Source organism: Phaenicophaeus curvirostris, chromosome 1 (genome assembly GCF_032191515.1).
Source record: "Phaenicophaeus curvirostris isolate KB17595 chromosome 1, BPBGC_Pcur_1.0, whole genome shotgun sequence".
Taxonomy (NCBI): domain Eukaryota; kingdom Metazoa; phylum Chordata; class Aves; order Cuculiformes; family Cuculidae; genus Phaenicophaeus; species Phaenicophaeus curvirostris.
Genome location: NC_091392.1, coordinates 112,382,227 through 112,400,859, shown reverse-complemented (window position 1 = coordinate 112,400,859; position 18,633 = coordinate 112,382,227). Strand labels below are relative to the sequence as shown.

The 18,633-nt window shown below is 42.3% G+C and overlaps 1 protein-coding gene across 1 annotated transcript; it reads right to left on the bottom strand.

Moving 5' to 3' along the window:
• Positions 1-1,650: 1,650 nt before the first annotated feature.
• On the bottom strand, positions 1,651-16,660 carry IL10RB (interleukin 10 receptor subunit beta). Its single transcript, XM_069871260.1, has 7 exons — positions 16,598-16,660; positions 12,652-12,775; positions 11,575-11,744; positions 9,203-9,369; positions 6,978-7,128; positions 5,360-5,517; positions 1,651-2,373 (listed from the first exon to the last, which is right to left on the bottom strand). Exons 1-7 carry the CDS (start codon positions 16,644-16,646, stop codon positions 2,164-2,166), a joined length of 1,029 nt encoding a protein of 342 aa, XP_069727361.1. The 5' UTR covers positions 16,647-16,660; the 3' UTR covers positions 1,651-2,163.
• Between the last annotated feature and the right edge of the window lie 1,973 nt (positions 16,661-18,633).

Genomic DNA, 18,633 nt, shown 5'->3' with positions numbered 1-18,633 from the left:
ATCTCTGAATAGCCAAGATCATTCTTTTTCTCTCCTCCAACTTGGGTTACCAATGAACCTGTAATGAAGTGGCACACGGGACTGCCTTTTCTATGCCCTCATTATAACCTTTGAACCAGCTGAATGATTTCACATTTTCATATTTGATAGGCAGTAACTTCCTTCTCTTCCATGAAAATCAGCCACCAGATAGATAAAAGCAGCTTTACTAATGAAGAAAGACACGGAAATATCAACCCTCTTCTCTTCTGATGGCAGCTGGCCAGCCAGCTAGCACATGCATTGGTCATATGAGCTATGCTGGGTAGTTTTTGCATTCCTGAAAGAAAAAAAAAACCAAACCAAACTAAAAAAAGAACATACAGAAGAAGCTGCTATTGTGGAAGGAGAGAGAGAGAACACACAGGGACCTGAATTTCTATTTCTGAGAGGTGTACCACATTCAGGACATTGGCCTTCATTAGGATCAGCACTTGCAGAGCAGTTTTGGTAAGAGATGAAGGAAAGCACTAGTAAAACAAAATGCCTTGAAGAAAACCAAAATGAAAATACTTCCCTATTTTTTTCCCCTATACCCCATTATGCCAAAGTATGATGAAAATTAAAAAGTGCAGGAAAAATGTGCAGATTACATATAGCTGGGTGGTACAAAGGATCAATGCCTGCTGTGAGGACAGGCTGAGAGAGTTGGGATTGGTCAGCCTGGAGAAGAAAAGCCTCTGGGGAGACCTTATAGCGACCTCCCAGTACCTGAAGGGGTCCTACAGGAAAGCTAGGGAGGGACATTTTACAAGGACAAAGGGGAATGGCTTTAAATTAGTAGGGGAAAGATTTGGATTAGGCATCAGGAAGAAATTCTGCACAATGAAGGAGGTGAGGCAGTGGCACAGGTTGCCCAGGGAAGCTGTGGCTGCCCCATTCCTGGAGGTGTTCAAGGCCAGGTCAGATGGGGCTTTGAGCAACCTGATCCAGTGGGAGGTGTCCCTGCCCATGGCAGAGAGGTTGGAACTGTATGATCTTTAAGGTCCCTGCTAACCCACTCTCTGATTCTATAGTTCTTCTTCCTGCAAGTTGCCAAGAAGTGAATATTTATGTGTTAATTAACAAAACTCAAAAACATAGCAAAAAATTTTGCAACTCCCACATCAAATTATGATTTACACACAACTTCACTCCTAGCAAGTTACTTTTGCTGACAGAATTTAATTCTTCACTCTCTTTTTGATGTTAATAATACACACAAAAGAATTGGCATCACAAAGGTGACACTTGATGTCCTTACGTTGGTGTGGACATAACCTTCTCGTACAAGAACAGGGCTATGCAGGTGAGATTTTATTATGCAGCCTGGGAGTCACGTCAACCTGGATTTACTTCTTTTGAATTAAGAATGTGCATCAGTAGATAAATGAAATTTACCTACCTTTTAACTTGCACTTCATTTGTGAAGTTTCCCACAGTTTTTAGTGGACTCTGAATCAGGTAGGAAAAATTTAATTGGGCATAGAAACTGCAGGGCAGAGGCTCAGGGGACTGTGCAATAGCTGAACATACAGGGCTCTCTGGCAGTGCACTTCAAGGTTCCCATTATCTTTAGCAATGAAGTATGAATAACCTTGCAAAACAAAACACACTGAATATTTGTGTTTGGTTTATTCATATCAAGTTCATACCATCAAAATAAAGTTACAATTTTGCATCAGGTAAAAAAATACTCAATAGAAAGATTATGCCTTAAGAAACACACACCATTTCTCATTTAAAAAAATAAGGCAGATCAGGGCTTTCTTTACAAAATAAGACTTTCTCTTACAAACCTTATACAATATATTATTTTGATTAGCATTTGCAATAAATAGTTCATAAAAGTTAAATTAACCATCTTTTATATATATGATACTTGCTTTTAAAATTAATATTATAACAGTCCTAGGTATTGGTACAACTTAACAGTGACCTACTACTACAAACAGTAGCAAAAAATACATATAATTTAATTCCTCATTTATAGTCACGTTTCTTGTACTTCAAAAAAATATGACTGTCAAAAGTGTGTGCACACCTTCATATATGAATTTTTACTGTCATAGGAATGCAGCAGCGAGATAAACTCAACAACCCATTTGCTTTTCTTTTTGTCTGAGTGAAGTATGAGGAGTGTGTTTAGGCCTTCTCTGAAGGTCCTTTTCTTGAATCAGAATCTTCTGGTTCAGAGTCCTGAAGGTGCTCTGCTGTCTTGCTGGTCTCATCCCCTGAGTCATTGCTTTGAATTTTGGATTCTTCTGAAATGACAGTTAGCTTGTCATAAAAAAGATGCTCTTCTTGTGGGAGTGGAGAAAAAAACTGTGAACCACTGGGAGGCTTGCTCAAAAACTGTGAAGGAAAGAGGAAATGAGAATTAGGCTGCACTGCCTGTGTCATCCTGTTTGCTTAGGATTTTTTATATTGTTTTCCACACATCAGTGCAAATGGCTTCAGTAACATCAATGACTTTCTCAGTCCTTAGAAGTCCCAAAGTGGTGACAATGTAATGACCTCTCTGCTTGCTTTAACATCCTGTGCAGAGCTTGGAAGCAAGTTGGAAGTACCTTTATTTACAAGAAGGTACCTCAGGGGTTAGTGACTTCGGAGTATAAACTTTCTTAAGAAAATAAAAGACCGAAGTTTGTTTGGAAACACTAACTAAAAACTTGACTGTAAGTGAAGAATTTTGCAGAGATTTCTCAAATAGCTCCAAAGGATGTGAATTGTTCCTGCTGTCTCAGAGACCCGTCTGCTCAGACATCAAATAGCAGTGTTTTAAATGTCAACATAAACCGTAACCAGTTAGTCAAGTAAAGGAGAGGGAGGGAGATTTACAGGGCTATGCAATTCAGTGAGAAAGATGACTTAATTTTAGTACTGAAATATCACAACTTCCTCCCACTCCCTGTTCTAGTGATAACATGGAACCAGCCTCAAGAATCAACATGGACTTTGCAGGATGTCATGACTATATTTTGAATGCCAATATAAGAACAGCACACCTACTCAACATAGTAATAACAGGTCAACCACTCATTTTGGCAGCTGAAGTGGCAGTTTATTTTATTAGTAGTGGCTGGAGGAGTACAACTACATTTTGTTCTTCTGATCTGACCCCTGTCTATTACTTCAGTGCATTTTACACAGGAAACAAGCTGCTCAATCGGGAGCCCTATTCACTGTAATTACAAAAATAAATACTAATATTATTACTCTTAGACCTTTTTCTAGTAAACTCTGATTTAAAATGTTCCGTCAGTAACCTGCAACCTCAAATGTTCATGTAGTGAAACCACTGCCTTTGATAAATGCCATTTTAGGTAGCCACGACTGACCTTTGATTGCAATGATTAGCCACTATAACCCACTACCACAAAGTCAAAATTCTCCCTTTCCTGAGAGAAACCTGTGAGCAAAATGAAATTTGACCATATCCTATACTGAACAGAACAACGCTATCCTCCTAACAGCTGAGCTCTAGGTTCAGCAAACTACTGCGTGCTGAGCATGTGCTCAACTTAAAGCACAAGATGATTACCAAATCAGCAGCAAAGCCTTAGTCTGCTGACCTCTAAATGAGTCAAAATGAAAGACCCAGAGAAACTGCAGACAACTCAGGAAAGTATAGGTTGCTAACTTTAGTGTATGAAGCACTCCGTATAGCCTTGTTTCTTGGAGCAGATTCTGATACAGCCTTTTCAAGTCACTGTATATGTAAGAGGGTCAATGGTATTCCCCAACAGTAATGGCTAACATTCATTGCCCTTGTTTCATCTTGATTTTCAGATTTCACTGCATGCTTTACTTAAGTTAAAATTTATTATTGTATTCACAAAAGAGCTATGTTTTAGGGGAACAAATTTTAAGTCTAAAATCATAGAATCATGGAATAGTTTGGGTTGGAAGGGACCTTAAAGATCATCTAGTTCCAACTCCCCTTGCCATGGGCAGGGACACCTCCCACCAGCCCAGGCTGCCCAGGGCCCCATCCAACCTGGCCTTGAACACCTCCAGGGATGGGGCAGCCACAGCTTCCCTGGGCAACCTGTGCCAGGGCCTCACCGCTCTCATAGTGAAGAAATTCTTCCTAATGTCTAATCTAAATCTGCCCCTCTCCAGTTTATACCTGTTCCCCCTTGTCCTATCACCACAAGCCTTTATGAATAGTCCCTCTCCAGCTTTCTTGAAGCCCCTTTCAGGTACTGGCAGGTCGCTATAAGGTCTCCTCTGAGCCTTCTCTTCTCCAGGCTGAACAAGCCCAACTCTCTCAGCTTGTCCTCGTATGGAAGGAGCTCCAGCCCTCTGATCATCTTTGTAGCCCTTCTCTGGACCCGTTCCAACAGCTCCACATCCTTCTTATGTTGAGGATTCCAGAACTGAACAAAATACTCCAGATGAGGTCTCACACAATAGGAATAGAGGGGCAGGATCCCCTCCCTTGCCCTGCTGGCTGCACTTCTTTTGATGCAGCCCAGGTTACAGTTGGCTTTTTGGAATATGGGCGCACATTGCCAGCTCATGTCGAGCTTCTCATCGACCAGCACCCCCAAGTCCTTCTCTGCAGGGCAGCTCAGTCACATCATCCCCCACCCTGTACTGAAACCAGGGATTGCCCCAGCCCAGGTGTAGGACCTTGCACTTGGCCTTGTTGAAAATTAGTTACTGGAGACAGATACCTCAGCTGTTCACTATGTAAGAAGAGGAACTGAAGGCTATCACCTGTTAGTCTCTCTCTTAAAACAAAACATCCTGTTTCTAAGCCATATAAAGCTTCATTTACAAATTTGACAGTTGCTTTAGGATTAAAACCCTATCCTAAGTTTTAAAATATTTTGGACCATTCTGTGCAGAGCAATTCAGAATGACAGTATTTTAGAGTTTATTATACATCAGTATACTTCAAAAGGAAGTCTAATTTCACTGCTTCTTACTGTTGCCTATGCAGCACCACAGAACAGGATGAAAAAAACCTAAGGTATCATGAACTAACTTCCACTACCTTTCTCACACTGAAAAGTACCTTCCCTTGTCAGCTTTTCCTAAGGTTCACGACTTCATATTTTATGCTTATTTGAATGCTTTTTATATTTGTCAGAAGAGCAAGTTTTACTATACACAACTACTACAGATAAGCTGCATTGCTCCTTAGAGTCTAAACCCCGCTCCGAACACCTTGCACTTTACAGATGACTAACAATCAGGTGCAAATGAAAGAAGGCAAAATGAAAGAAGGCAAAATAAAAGAAGGTCTAAAGGTTTTGATCCAGACAGCCTTTGAAAAGCAGGTGGTTTTGCTTAAAAGGCTGATTTTAATTGTGTTAGGTAGAGAACAAACCTCTTTCAGGTGTTGTGGGAAAATATATGAAGGGCAGAAAACATATCTGGTGAGTCGATAGAGATACAAAAAGGAAAAGAAACCAACAAGAACAGTTATTACGACGACCAACATTGATCCTATAAGAATAGTCACAATTATCCACATAGGAGTTACACCTGCAAGAGACAAGAAAAAAAATAAATTAAACCCATGACTGCTAATTTCTGAATGTATCATTTTAAAATTATCACTTTCTCTATGGAATTAAAAAAATAATATAAAATTGTAACTGCAAAAATAAGTCAGCATTTCCAGATGCAAAATACTACTTAGCACTTCAATTCTTAGTCTGAATAGGCTGAGAAAGTTCTCAATAAACTAATCTTACAAGCCATCATATTTAGACATTTACAGTTACACATACTCATGATTCTATGTGCAATACTAGGCAAATAATTAAAGGAAAAATGACCAACAGAACATCCACAAGGTGATATAATATAAAAAGTTAGTGTGCAATCTTTAGTGTTTCAGTGATGCATAACACTATAGAGCACAGGCTCCCATTTTTCTCTTAAAGAAATCCCTAAAAAAGGCAGCAAAGAAAAGACAGCAGGGGACATAAGTCTGTAAATTTCTAAACTACTGAGCTTTTAAAAAATTACATGATGCACGGGGATTTCACAACAGCCAATGGGAATGAAGGTGTATCCATATATCACTGTACAAATGTTTTAAACCAACCTACAACTGCTAACTACTGTGCTAGCCACTAATTAACAGGAAACACCACCACCAAAACCCACCTGCAATTCAACTGCAGTGCCTGCAGATAACACACATGTGGGAAAAAACTCAGGAGGAAACTTTTTATAAGGAAAAACGTATGAGAAACAGGTTAGACCAGTAGCTTCCCCCAACATGACTTCTTCATCAGCTTGTGTCTAATTTTCCGAAAGTTATCTGAGGATGCAAGTTACTTGAAATACATGTCTGTGAAAAATACAGTATCTAGGATTCTATCTTTCTTTTAACTAGGGACTTAAAGCTCTCTGCTAAGACAACAGCATCAGACTATGTGGCGATTATTGCTGGACTCTGCGGATAGCAGTGAAGGTGGCATGGCTGGAAAGAAAGTGCTTTTGGTACTTAACTGTCTTCAAGACTAAAAGGAAAGCACAGACACAAAGTTATTATTTAGTATTATTGATTAATAACTGCTGCGTGTCACAGAGGAAGAGCATCATGGCCTAACCTCATGGTCCAATTCCCTTCTCCATTACAGATACACAGAACAAAGTCTTTCACAGGATAACGAATACATTTAATGGGTAAAAGAAATTCAGCCACACAGTATGATCAGTGAAGAGCCTATATTCCATTTAACTCTGATTTTTAGGCCTTTGCAGCAAAGTAAAGCATCAGGCCATTGGTGCTATACTGCCTGTAGTTTTGACCTCATTTCCAACTCCTCTACTTCAAAGGTGCACGCGTATTAACGACCAAACAACACCGAAGTAACAAACACATCCATTTTTGGAAGGTTTCCATGTTACACCAATTTTCAATTTGAATGCCTTTGCACATTTCCTAGTTTCCTACAGCGTGTGTCCCATTGTGATGCACCAGGTATTACCATTGTGGGTTGTCTGCTCACAAAGCTCTCCACTCAGTTCCCCTGTTTTATTCCACTCAGGGATAACTGCTTGCACTTGAATACAATACGTTGTCCACGGCTCCAACTGAGATATTATGTAAGAGTTATGTTCAGTTTCTATGTGATTTACCTAATAACAGAGAAGAATACAAAAAAACTTGAAAAGCACAAGTCCATTGGATGGACTTGCTAGGTAATTAAAATCGCATTTAATAGGACAACTCCTAGCAGTTATAGCTGCAAAGTGCTTAAGGCTTTCACAGGCTGAATGAAATGCCCTGCCTGAGCCAAATAACATAACTTTACATTGATTTCACCTGTGGTTAGAGTGCGAGACCACTCACACCACTGACTCTCTGGCTGCTTCTAGCAACATTAACAACATTTCAGGGTACGGAGGCCTACAGAGACACAATAAATGAGATCTGCTTGCAGAGAGAAACAATCACCTAACCAAATGAGATCAACTAAGAGTGACGTCACAGGCAAACATAATTTAATTTGAGATGGAGCAAGTAGGATGGATGATCTAGACAAAAGAAAGAAAAAGTTAGTGAAAGAACAAGGCTTGTGGAAGCTATAAGATGACTGACAGCAGATGCAACTTGTTGTTTAGAGGCATGACTGGTTATGTCCTTGTAACTATACAGTCCCTGAAGAGTATAGGAATCTCTACAACATGCCCTATTACATAGTAACAGATTCTTTCTCAGCAGTGAGAAGACTAGCTAGGTTTCAACATTGTGAGCAAGCGTCTACTTCAAAAGACAATCTATGAAATTATGTAGTCCATGCCTTTTGCTTCTTTGATCCCTATAGAAATTTATAGAATCATAGAAACATTTATGTTGGAAAGACCTTTAAGATCATTGAGTCCAACTGTAAACCTAGCAGTGCCAAGCCACCACTAAACCACATCCCTAAGCACCACATCTTTTAAACACCTCCAGGGATGGTGACCCACCCACTTCCCTGGGTAACCTGTACCAGTGCTTGAAAACCCTTTTGCTGAATACATTTTTCCTATAATCCCATCTAAACCTCTCCTGCTGCAACTAGAGACCATTTCCTCTCATCCTATCATTTGTTACTTGGGAGAAGAAACCAACACCCACCTCTTTACAACCTCCTTTCAGGCAGTTGTAGACAGTGATAAGGTCTTCCCTCAGCCTCCTCTTGCTAAACAACCCCAGTTTCCTCAGCCACTCCTCATAAGACTTATTCTCCATTCCCTTCAACAGCTTTGTTGCCCTTCTCTGGATGCGCTCCAGGACCTAAATGTCCTTCTTGTGGTGAGGGGACTAAAACTGAACACAGGATTCAGGGTGTGACCTCATCAGTGCCAAGTACAGGGGGATGACCGCTTCCCTAGTCCTGCTACCTACACATTTCTGATGCAAACACCTTCATTTCTTGTATGGGAATTGAAAACCAGCCTGGTTTTTTTTTGGGAAATGATGATCCTTCATTTTCTGGAATTGAATGCCAAATACAAATCAGAATTACAAATCCTACTATATGAACATTGTACTGGTGTACACAGCACTAATTATACTGTGACTAACATCTTCCAGTAAAGCACTTCCTTTTTTTCCTGTAACAGAACTCGTGACCCTACAATTAAGTTGTCATTTAAGACCTTTCCCCATGCGTTTTGCATGCAGGAGTCTTTGGAGTTGAGTAACAGATCTGTCAGTGGAAGACAGAAAAGGAAGAAAGGAAGAAAGCGAATTACAGCTGACAGAAATTGAAGAAGTGAAGGTGCCCACAGTTAATATAAGGCCCCAGCCACGGTGGTGTTCAAAGCCCAGAGACCCACAAAAAGCAGAAAGACCTGAATGACATGAGATTTGAATCTAAGTCAGCTTATCACCATGATCTCCTATATCCTGCTGATGTTACAGCTTCTAAGTTTACCCTTGCTTGTATATGTGAACTACAGAGATTTGGTGCAGCAGATTGCATTGCAAATAAATCGTCACTGAACTGAGGAAATAAACTCTCAATAATGTAGCAGTTATTTCTCATTATGGAAAGAGAATTATACCCATGCTTCTGTTTTAACTACACAGTTACCTACCATCTGCTCTGAATACCACTGTAATTAGCAGAGATACATTTTTACTTCAATACTGTATGGTATTTTCCCAAGAAAAGCACAGATCAAAATCATGGAGTCACAACACGCAGGAAGCAGAAGTTACCTCAGTATTGCTGCCTTTTTTCCAGTACAGTATTCTGTTTTTCCATGATCCATAATGTTGCTTTAGAGCCCACCTGTCATGCTGATGTTCAGCAAAAGGGCCTATGAAATCCACATGCAGGGACCCAGACTCAGACTCCACTTTTACATCAGGGGGCCCAATGATTGCTGTATGTTAGAATGGTGGAAGACAAGAAAGACCAGAATTCAGTGTCACATTGGTTTTAACTTGACATTTTTACACAACCTATGACAACTCATGCTTTAAATAATTTTATCTGTTAGAAGAAAGTAAGTTCCTTTCACGGGTCAGGCATAAATAAATCCTCATTGAACTGGTCTTGAAACGGATTTATTTTTGCAGTTAAATAACAGATATATTTGCCATGCACTAAATTAACTCAGTTCTCTTTTGCCAGCTGTGGTGACTCCTGGGAGAAGGACTATTTCCACAGGTTATTACTCACTTCTCTTTCTGGGCCAAGCTGTTCCAACACCTGTCTTTTCTGAGGAGACCCTCTAGTAAAGTGTTTCAACGTTTCTTTCACTGTCATCACTCTGAAAAACTGCAACACTTGAATAATTTCAGCATGTCTCAAAAGATTGAGCTCTTTAGACTGAATATTATACTCTCGTACTTTGAAAAAGGTTTGTTCTTGTTATGTTTTTGTGCCACTATCTAAATTAATTCAAAAGCAGATAATTTATAAGCTATGTTGTGGCTGCAATGAGCTCTCCCATTCAAGTCTCCTGTAATTCCAACAAACACCTCTGCTTTGGCTACCCCGACTAAAGTTCTGTCTGGCTACAGCCTCACTATCAAGTGCCTCAGAAAGGGAGAGCTCAATATACAGATAATTTTGCATTCCTCTAGAAATATGAGTTTCTTTAATTAAAAATAATTAAAAAAATGTACTTGCTGGACCGTGCATTCACATAATGCTTATGAATATGTTGTTGAACTTGTGAAAAATAATGTGAGGAGGGTCTTGGTTCCTCTGGCTTTCTTAGGCTATTTCCCACAGTACAGTGTGGAATTGCTTATAAAAGCACTAGCAGAAATAATAACTTAGAAAGGAACATCAGATATTTTTATCATAATGCCCTGCTCAGATCAGCTATGACAACATTAAACATCCTCGTGTCTTTCTCATAGACTTTGCCAGCTGGCCAGAATTCCAAGGTTTACCTTCCCAGGTAGTTTCATATCCAGATTTTCTCAGTTCAGGAATAAGCTGTGTTTCCAAAGCCAAGCCTGCTCTGAAGGCCACACGCTCTTTCAAGTATCTGTCAAACTACAGCTCTGTTAATAATTTACACGTTTGCTCTCTGCTCTGAAAATCCATCCATACTTTTTGTATTATACTTTCTCTCGGCTGAAATCTATACTTGCCATGTTTTTTTTGTTTTGGTTTGTTTTTTTTCTGCATTATGTTTCAGTGCTTCTTTTCTAGGCAGATTAAATGATATCAACATTACTATTCTGGAGAGAGATAACCAATAAAACCATTTTGAAATGCAAGGCTATAAACTGTAAAATTACACTCTGAAATCCAAGGAACTGAATAATGAAATTCAAGTAAATGAAGGCAGAACAAGAAAGAAAATGATTACAAAATGTTTTTCTCAAAAATAAGGTGTAATAGAAGCTTGCTGCATGGTTTTGTATTAACAGCTGTGAGGAGAAAAAAGTTTTGGGTACCATTAACTACATAATCGAAAATTATTTTATTTTTGCTTACAAATGCTTTAAGTGTACAAAATAAAGGATGCTCATTGGTAAAAAAACACTCCCTCATTCCCAAGCACAGGTGACAGCAACATAATTAACATCTCCATTGTACACTCTAATAGAAGGCAATGTCTAAATCATCTCTCACCAAAGACCGTACAGTTTCACTAAGAGAACGGCAATATTGTGCAATGAAGATTTCTGGACTAAAAATTAAACATTCACTGTGATTCTTTTTAATTAAAAAAAAACCAAAAAAAAAGCTTTTTGTCTGACATGAAGAAGAAAGTAATCGAACTTATTTAGATATATAGGAAGTCTGAATCCTTGAAGAAAACCTCTCTCAGGCTGAAAAAGATAAATGAAGCCTTATTTTAAGGGAAAAATATAGTAATTTTTAAAACCCCCTCAAAAGACGTTTCAAATACCAATATTAACACCTACTACAATAGTGAACCTACTATGCTTTCCGACAGCAACTTCTGCCTTCAAAAAAAGGAAGCGTTACAACTATGATTTTATAGTTCAGTGTAATTAATTTAAAAATGATTTGCACACTATAGCTCTTCTGATGGAGCCAATTGTAAAGGCACATTAATAGCAGATAATATTTCTTTGAGGAAGATTAGAAAAAGGCTTACTGTCATCCATTGGCTTAAATCTGACGGTCACCCAGTCTGAATGGTTATTTTCTGACTCTGCTCTGACCTGTAAAATGTAGTCTCCATACGGAGACAGAGAAGAGACATCACACTCTGTGAGTCTCAAGTTTGTGCTCACGTTTTCATACGTCTCTCCAAGGAAATTGATGCTGTATGGAAAAGAAAGAAAATACATATGATGGGTGAATGATAACTGACCAAATGCCTTTCCACTCAATTAACTGGAAAAAGTGGCACAACCACTTGTTACTACAACCAATTATGACTCATGAACAATAAAAATTAAATTCAGCGTATAAGAAACATCATTGCTCGTGTGTACACACACATTAACCATTTTATACATCCCTGATAAAGTTAGAGATTAAAATTATGATTCAATAAATAGATGCCCTTTTCTTGACAGTAGTTACAAAACTTGTTTCCACAGAGAGCAGTTGTTAGAGAAGCCTGAAGCTATTAAAGAAAATATCGCTGTGTGTGGCTTTGCGGTCTAACTTGGACTTTGTTCAGGACTGCCTATAAGATATGCATATATGGAAAAGCCAAAGAATAAAGAGCCGAACTGACTGAGAACTGTATCATAAATTACGTTTTTCGATTTTGGGTCAAAAGTCCACCTAGAAACGTAGTGATCAACAGGTAATTTCTACCAGAACTGCCTGCAGTTCATCCAGCGTTTCCACTAAGGGCACAGACACACTTGTTGCATTGGTGGCAGATCACAAAATGCTGCTGGAATGAAAGATCAGATGAGGTCCTAGTGCTGAGCAGGACTAAGTGTCTTGATACATAAGAGAGAAAAAACACACACAGCTAGTAACAGCCAATGTTAAAATATGTTTCTGGCTCCAAAAGAAGTATGTACAAAGCTGCCTTGGGCATGAAATGTGTAGAAAGAGCCTCTGCCCTGTTATTTTACTTAGAAGGCAATCCTCTCACAATCTAAAAGAAAGGGACAGCTACTGAGTTTCCTATAAAAAGGAAAAACACCACAGGTGGACACAGCTGCAAAATGTGAATTAAAGATCTTAAGCACAACTCCCCCAGACTTACCTTTTAGATTGGACAGTGTAACTTATATTCCCTGTGTGAAACTTAGGCGCATCCCACCGTAAAGTGCTATGAAGATTAACCGAAATAATTCTTGCGTTTTGGGGTTTTGGCATCATCCCAGATACTGCGGGAGCAATCAAAAACAAACAAACATTTCAGAATGTGTTTCCCCAGCAGCTTCTCAGTGATCCAAAACTTCGACACACCTTCTTTCCCATCCTTGCCTCAGACACTTCTTTAAAAAACAGACTTTAACATAATTATTTAAACCCTGATGCCCACTGTTCCTTCTGAGCTTATGCAACAAAACCAGATTAGCCAGCATCACTGATTTCCAGTAAGTAGAGTCCTTATGATATCATTGTTTATTATGCATGACTGACTTGTCAAGACTTAAAGCCCATCAGGCCATGTGTGTGAATTCTCACTGAGATTGACAAAATCAATTTTTAATAAGTAGTGCTCCAGTAGCACTATGGAAGCGACATGGATGTGTGGACTGATTTCTTGTTTTTTGTTTTTGTCTGAAGAGAAATATTAACAGTCTTTCTACATACACCTGGGTATAAGGCTGAAATAATTAAAAAAATAATCCACCATAAGCATGTTTATATCATCACTGCATGGATTAGTACTGCCATTTAAAATGCCTTACTCACTCTGTTATTTAACCACCCTTTTGAAAAACAGATAAACAAGATGTGCCTTGAAAGGCAAGAGAGCTCTTATATATAGATAAACACATCATTAACTGGCACTCTTCACAAGTAGTAGTAGTCTTGCTTTATTGGAAATGAATAAAGGAAACCCTAAAGCAGTGTTGATCACCAGTCCATTACGCTTATGATTTAAATGTTTTAAAATAATTTGTTCATCGTGAAACTAAAATAGAAACCATTTTGGCCCATTTTTGCAACACATCTGAACAACGCAAACAAACTCTGTCAGATAAGATTAGGGCTTAAATGTCACAGGAGAAAAACTTAATGACCTAGTTCTAAGGAAAAAACAAAGAACCTATTTCATATGTCTATAGTTGATGCATAAATACATGAAATGAATGTGTCGGTTACTCATCTTTAGCATCCAAGTGTTGTAACTTTACACCCTGCTCAAGTAAAAGCTGTTTCACAGCCCTCTTTCCTGCAACGCTACCTTCACACCCAATGAATCAACTCAAACATGTTTTACATCAGAAAAGCTCTCCGGCACCCAGAACTTGAGCAATGTCATCCCTGTGCATACGCGCCCTCAGCGGTATGCACCTTGGGCACTCTGAGATCTCTGCCCCTGCACAAGCTCTGCCCCTTTCCAGGGTTGTGCCCAGAGCACAGAAAGCACCTCTGGCCTCCTGCTTCCATACCTTCTTCTACCTGCAAAATCCCAGGTATGCAGAATGCTAAGGAGCATGGGTGCAGGTAACAGACTGCAAAGACTCAGTGTGAACAATGCAGCTGAAGAAGAGTCTGGCCAGTACAAGGAATGGTTTGATGGTTGGACTTGATGATCTTAAGAGTCTTTTCCAACCTTAATGATTCTATGATTCGCTCCCCGAATACTGTGTTCAGTTCTGGGCCCCTCACCACAAGAAGGATGTTGAGGCTCTGGAGCGAGTCCAGAGAAGAGCAATGAAGCTAGTGAAGGGGCTGGAGAACAGGCCTTATGAGGAACGGCTGAGAGAGCTGGGGTTGTTTAGCCTGGAGAAGAGGAGGCTGAGGGGAGACCTCATTGCTCTCTACAACTACCTGAAAGGAGGTTGCGGAGAGGAGGGAGATGGCCTCTTCTCCCAAGTGACAGGGGACAGGACAAGAGGGAATGGCCTCAAGCTCCACCAGGGGAGATTTAGGCTGGACATTAGGAAAAAATTCTTCACAGAAAGGGTCATTGGGCACTGGTAGAGGCTGTCCAGGGAGGTGGTTGAGTCACCTTCCCTGGAGGTGTTTAAGGCACAGGTGGACGACGTGCTAAGGGACATGGTTTAGTGTTTGATAGGAATGGTTGGACTCGATGGGTCTCTTCCAGCCTGGTTATTCTATGATTCTGTGATTTGATGATGAGGCATCTCCTTTCTCCTCTCTCACACCAGGTAGTCCTTGCCACAAAGGACCCACTCAAGGGTGTTGCCTGCCCTTTGAGGAAGTTCCCTCCAGCGGTCTCAGGCAGGCTTGTAAGTAAATTCCCAGTGAAAAGCATGATGTCTTTGAAGGCTTGCTTCCTAACAGGGTCTTCTACTTTAAAAGCATCCAAGCAGGTTTTTATTCTGCACTGTGGACCCAAAGATCTGAGAAAATAATCACAGAATGGTTGGGGTTGGAAGGGACCTTAAAGCCCATGCAGTTCCAATCCCCCTGCCATGGGCAGGGACACCTTCTACTAAGTCACGTTGCTCAAAGTTTTATACAGCCTGGCCTTGATCACCTCCAGCGATGAGGCAGCCACAACTTCCCTGGACAACCTGTTCCAGTGCCTCACCGCTCTCACGGGAAAACATTTCTCCCTAATATCTAATCTAAATCTCTCCTCTTTCAGCTTAAAACCGCTCCCCCTTGTCCTATCTCTGCATTATTTACTTCTCTGGTCTTGTTTTTTGCAAACGGAAGGTTTGCATGCAGCTCACATCACAGTTTTGATTATGGTTTTCTTTGGGAAACATACGGTCCAGGCCTGCAGAAGGGGTCGTGGCGGCTGCGCTGGGAGAGCTCCCACCAAGCCTGGTGCAGCACCAGCTCTCAGCACACAGCCTGCTGTGCCCGGGCTCCTGCTGCCTCAGTGCAGGGTGCCCATGCCTGCAAGAATGTGCTTTTGCTCCAATGCTCGCATTTCTGCACTAGGACCTGCCAAAAAATGCTGGCAAATAAACTTCTCTGAGGCTCGTTTTGGAGTTTTAGACAGCAGCATCCTTTATCAGGGCTGGGCAACACGAGGGAGCGATCTCCATCCATTGTGTGCAGCCAGATGAGAGATGGGACTGGATGGATTTCCCACTCGCATGCACAAGGATCAGTTTTCCCAGAAACCTTATGCCTATTCTATTATTTCCAAGGGCTGAGTTTAATGTTGTTATGAACTTCGCATCAGTCAGATCCTTCACTGCTTTGGAGCCGGCTCCAGCCCTGCCTGACCCCGCACCGGGGGTGGGAAAGGCTGCAGACAGAGGGGATGCAGCAGCCCCGGCTGCTCAGCACAGATCAAACAGGAGGGACAGTAAAGGTCACCCAGTGCCAGCCCCCCTGCCCCGGGCCGGGACACCTCCCACCGCGGCGGGAGGCTCGAAGACCCGCCGAACCTCCTCGTCGGGAGGATCCGGTGGGAGGATGGGGGGTGGGGGGGGCACCGGGAGGACCGGGATGGGGAGGACTGGGAGGATCAGGAGGATCGGGACGGAGAGGACCGGGAGGATCGGGAGGATCGGGACGGGGAGGACCGGGAGGATCGGGATGGGAGGACCGGGAGGATCGGGACGGGGAGGACCGGGAGGATCGGGATGGGAGGACCGGGAGGATCGGGACGGGGAGGACCGGGAGGATCGGGATGGGAGGACCGGGAGGATCGGGACGGGGAGGACCGGGAGGACCGGGAGGATCAGGATGGGGAGGATCGGGAGGACCGGGATGGGGAGGACCGGGAGGACCGGGAGGACCAGGATGGGGAGGCTCGGGAGGACCGGGAGGATCGGGATGGGAGGACCGGGAGGACCAGGAGGATCGGGATGGGAGGACCGGGAGGACCAGGAGGATCGGGACGGGAGGACCGGGAGGACGTGCCCCCCTCCTGGTCACGTAGGATCCAGCGAGAGGATCAGGAGGGGAGAACCAGGAGGATGAGGATGGGGAGGACGCGCCCCGCTCCCGGTCGGGAGGATCAGGAAGGGGTGGACTGGGAGGATGAAGACGGGGAGGACCGAGGAGGAGGATGGGGAGGGAGGGAGGGGACGGCGGGGTCTCACCGCGGAGCAGGAGGCAGCTACAGAGGGCGCAGCGCAGCGCAGCAGCCATGGCACCTCCCGCCCTCCTCCCCCGCCTTCCCCTTCCCAGTGTGCCCAGTGCCTAAGCCTCGCCCGCGGGCTGGGGATGACGTGCCTTAACGCGTATCCCTCCTTCCTCCTCCTCCTCTTCCTCCTCAGACTTCCACTTTCCAGTATACCCAGTACCTGAACCTTCCCCACAGCGTTGGAAAGCTGTTCATTGCTGCTGTGCTTTAAAAAGTGTCCCCTCTTTCCTCTTCTTTGCTCCTCTTTCCTCCTCTCTTACTTCCTCCTCCTTCCTCTTCTTTCCTCCTCTTTCCTCCTCTCTTACTTCCTCCTCCTTCCTCTTCTTTCCTCCTCTCTTACTTCCTCCTCTTTCCTCCTCCTTCCTCCTTCTTCTTTCTGTTTTCTCCTCTTTCCTCCTCCTTCTTCCTTCTTTGCCTTCCCCTTTCCAGTATACCCAGCACCTGAACCTTCCCCAAAGGTTTGGAAAGCTGCTCAGCGGTGCTGTGCTTTAAAATGTGTTCCCTCCTTCCTCCTCCTGATACGGGGCTAAGTGGACTAACAATTGATGACATTTAGCTTAAACCATTGTTTAGCCTTAAGTTTTTAGCAATTAGCCAGCTCGAGATAAGCACAAAGAAGGGACTAACTTAAGGGGTGAACAAAATAGCAATAATTTAGCTGAAGCAATTGACACTTGAAGAGTAGCAGAATAGAAGCTGTTCACACTTAAAGAATACACAGGATGACAGCTGTTTAGCTAAAGCAACGTATTTCTATAAGCCTTTATGTAGGAAGGGGGCCTGTTGCTAGAAGATTTCTGATAAGCAAGGTAAGTTATCTGGAACTGTGATAAGCGCAGAAAACCACACTGACAAGAATTCCAAGGATCCGGAGAACATGTGCGCAGATTGAAGTTAAAGGAAGTTAAGACAACTGGCTTCATCCCCGAGAAGACGCTGCACAGGCACAAACAGGAAGAAGACTCTTCTCAAACTCATTATAATAAGAAGTGGGGAAAGGTTATGAATATGTATAGGCATTTTTTTAATTTTATGAATATGTAACACTTTGCTGTATAAAGCCAAGACAAGTTGCCACAGAGGGCATGCACTTTTTTTTGAGAAATAATTCTCCCGTGCGTCTCAGCGCTGAATAAACATACCTACTTTATAACGTCATAAGTTATAGTCATGATTCCGCATGTCACTCTTCCTCCTCCACTTTCCCCTTTCCAGTATACCCAGTATACCCAGCACCTGAAGCTTCCCTAAATGCTTGGAAAGATGTTCATCTGGGCTGTGCTTTGAAACACACTCCCTCCTTCCTCCTCATCTGCCTTCCCCCTTCCAGTATACACAGCACTTGAACATTCCCCAAAGGCTTGGAAAACTGCTTGCTGGTGCTGTGCTTTAACACATTCCCTCCTTTCTTCTCCTTCTTCCTCCTCCTCCTCCTCCTCCTCCACCTTCTCCTTTCCAGTATGCCCAGCACCTGAACCTTCTCCATCAGCTTGGAAAGCTGCTCATTGGTGCTATGTCTTAAAGCATATTGTGATGCCTGGCTGCTTGGATAATTGTCATCTCTCAAGAGTGCTATCAGCTCACAGCCTGGGAAGCCAGAAGATGGGAGGTCAGCATAAAGTGATAACAAAATCATGCATAAACAGGAACAGGGTGATGCACTAGTGTTAAACTTGGTCTTGAGCGACAATCCTCCTGCTGCAGGTTAACATAAATGAACCTTTCATCAGGTAACATCTCTTGACTTCAGGATCTGGCCTGCACCAAAGATGCCAATGGCATTACTTCTACAACCACATTCAGCATTCATGATCAAAACCAGCATAAATGTGGGGAAAGAGGGGAGCGCTTTTATTATCCACAGTGTAAAAAGGGTTCTTTCTCAAGCTATTACTGTTGAAAATGCCAGTTCTTTGTGGGGGGGTTAATACATTTATTTCTGGCCCATTTATCACCTCCTGTTATGAGGCTATGAGGTAGGTTTGGCCTTCC

Excerpts from the sequence above, each read along its gene's own strand:
- IL10RB (XM_069871260.1), bottom strand. The coding sequence starts at position 16,646 with ATGGCTGCTGCGCTGCGCTGCGCCCTCTGTAGCTGCCTCCTGCTCCGC. Across the intron at positions 9,370-11,574 it reads ATTTAAGCCAATGGATGACA|CAATCATTGGGCCCCCTGAT; the intron begins GTAAGCCTTTTT and ends TCTAACATACAG. Across the intron at positions 2,374-5,359 it reads TCCCACAACACCTGAAAGAG|TTTTTGAGCAAGCCTCCCAG; the intron begins GTTTGTTCTCTA and ends TTTCCTTCACAG.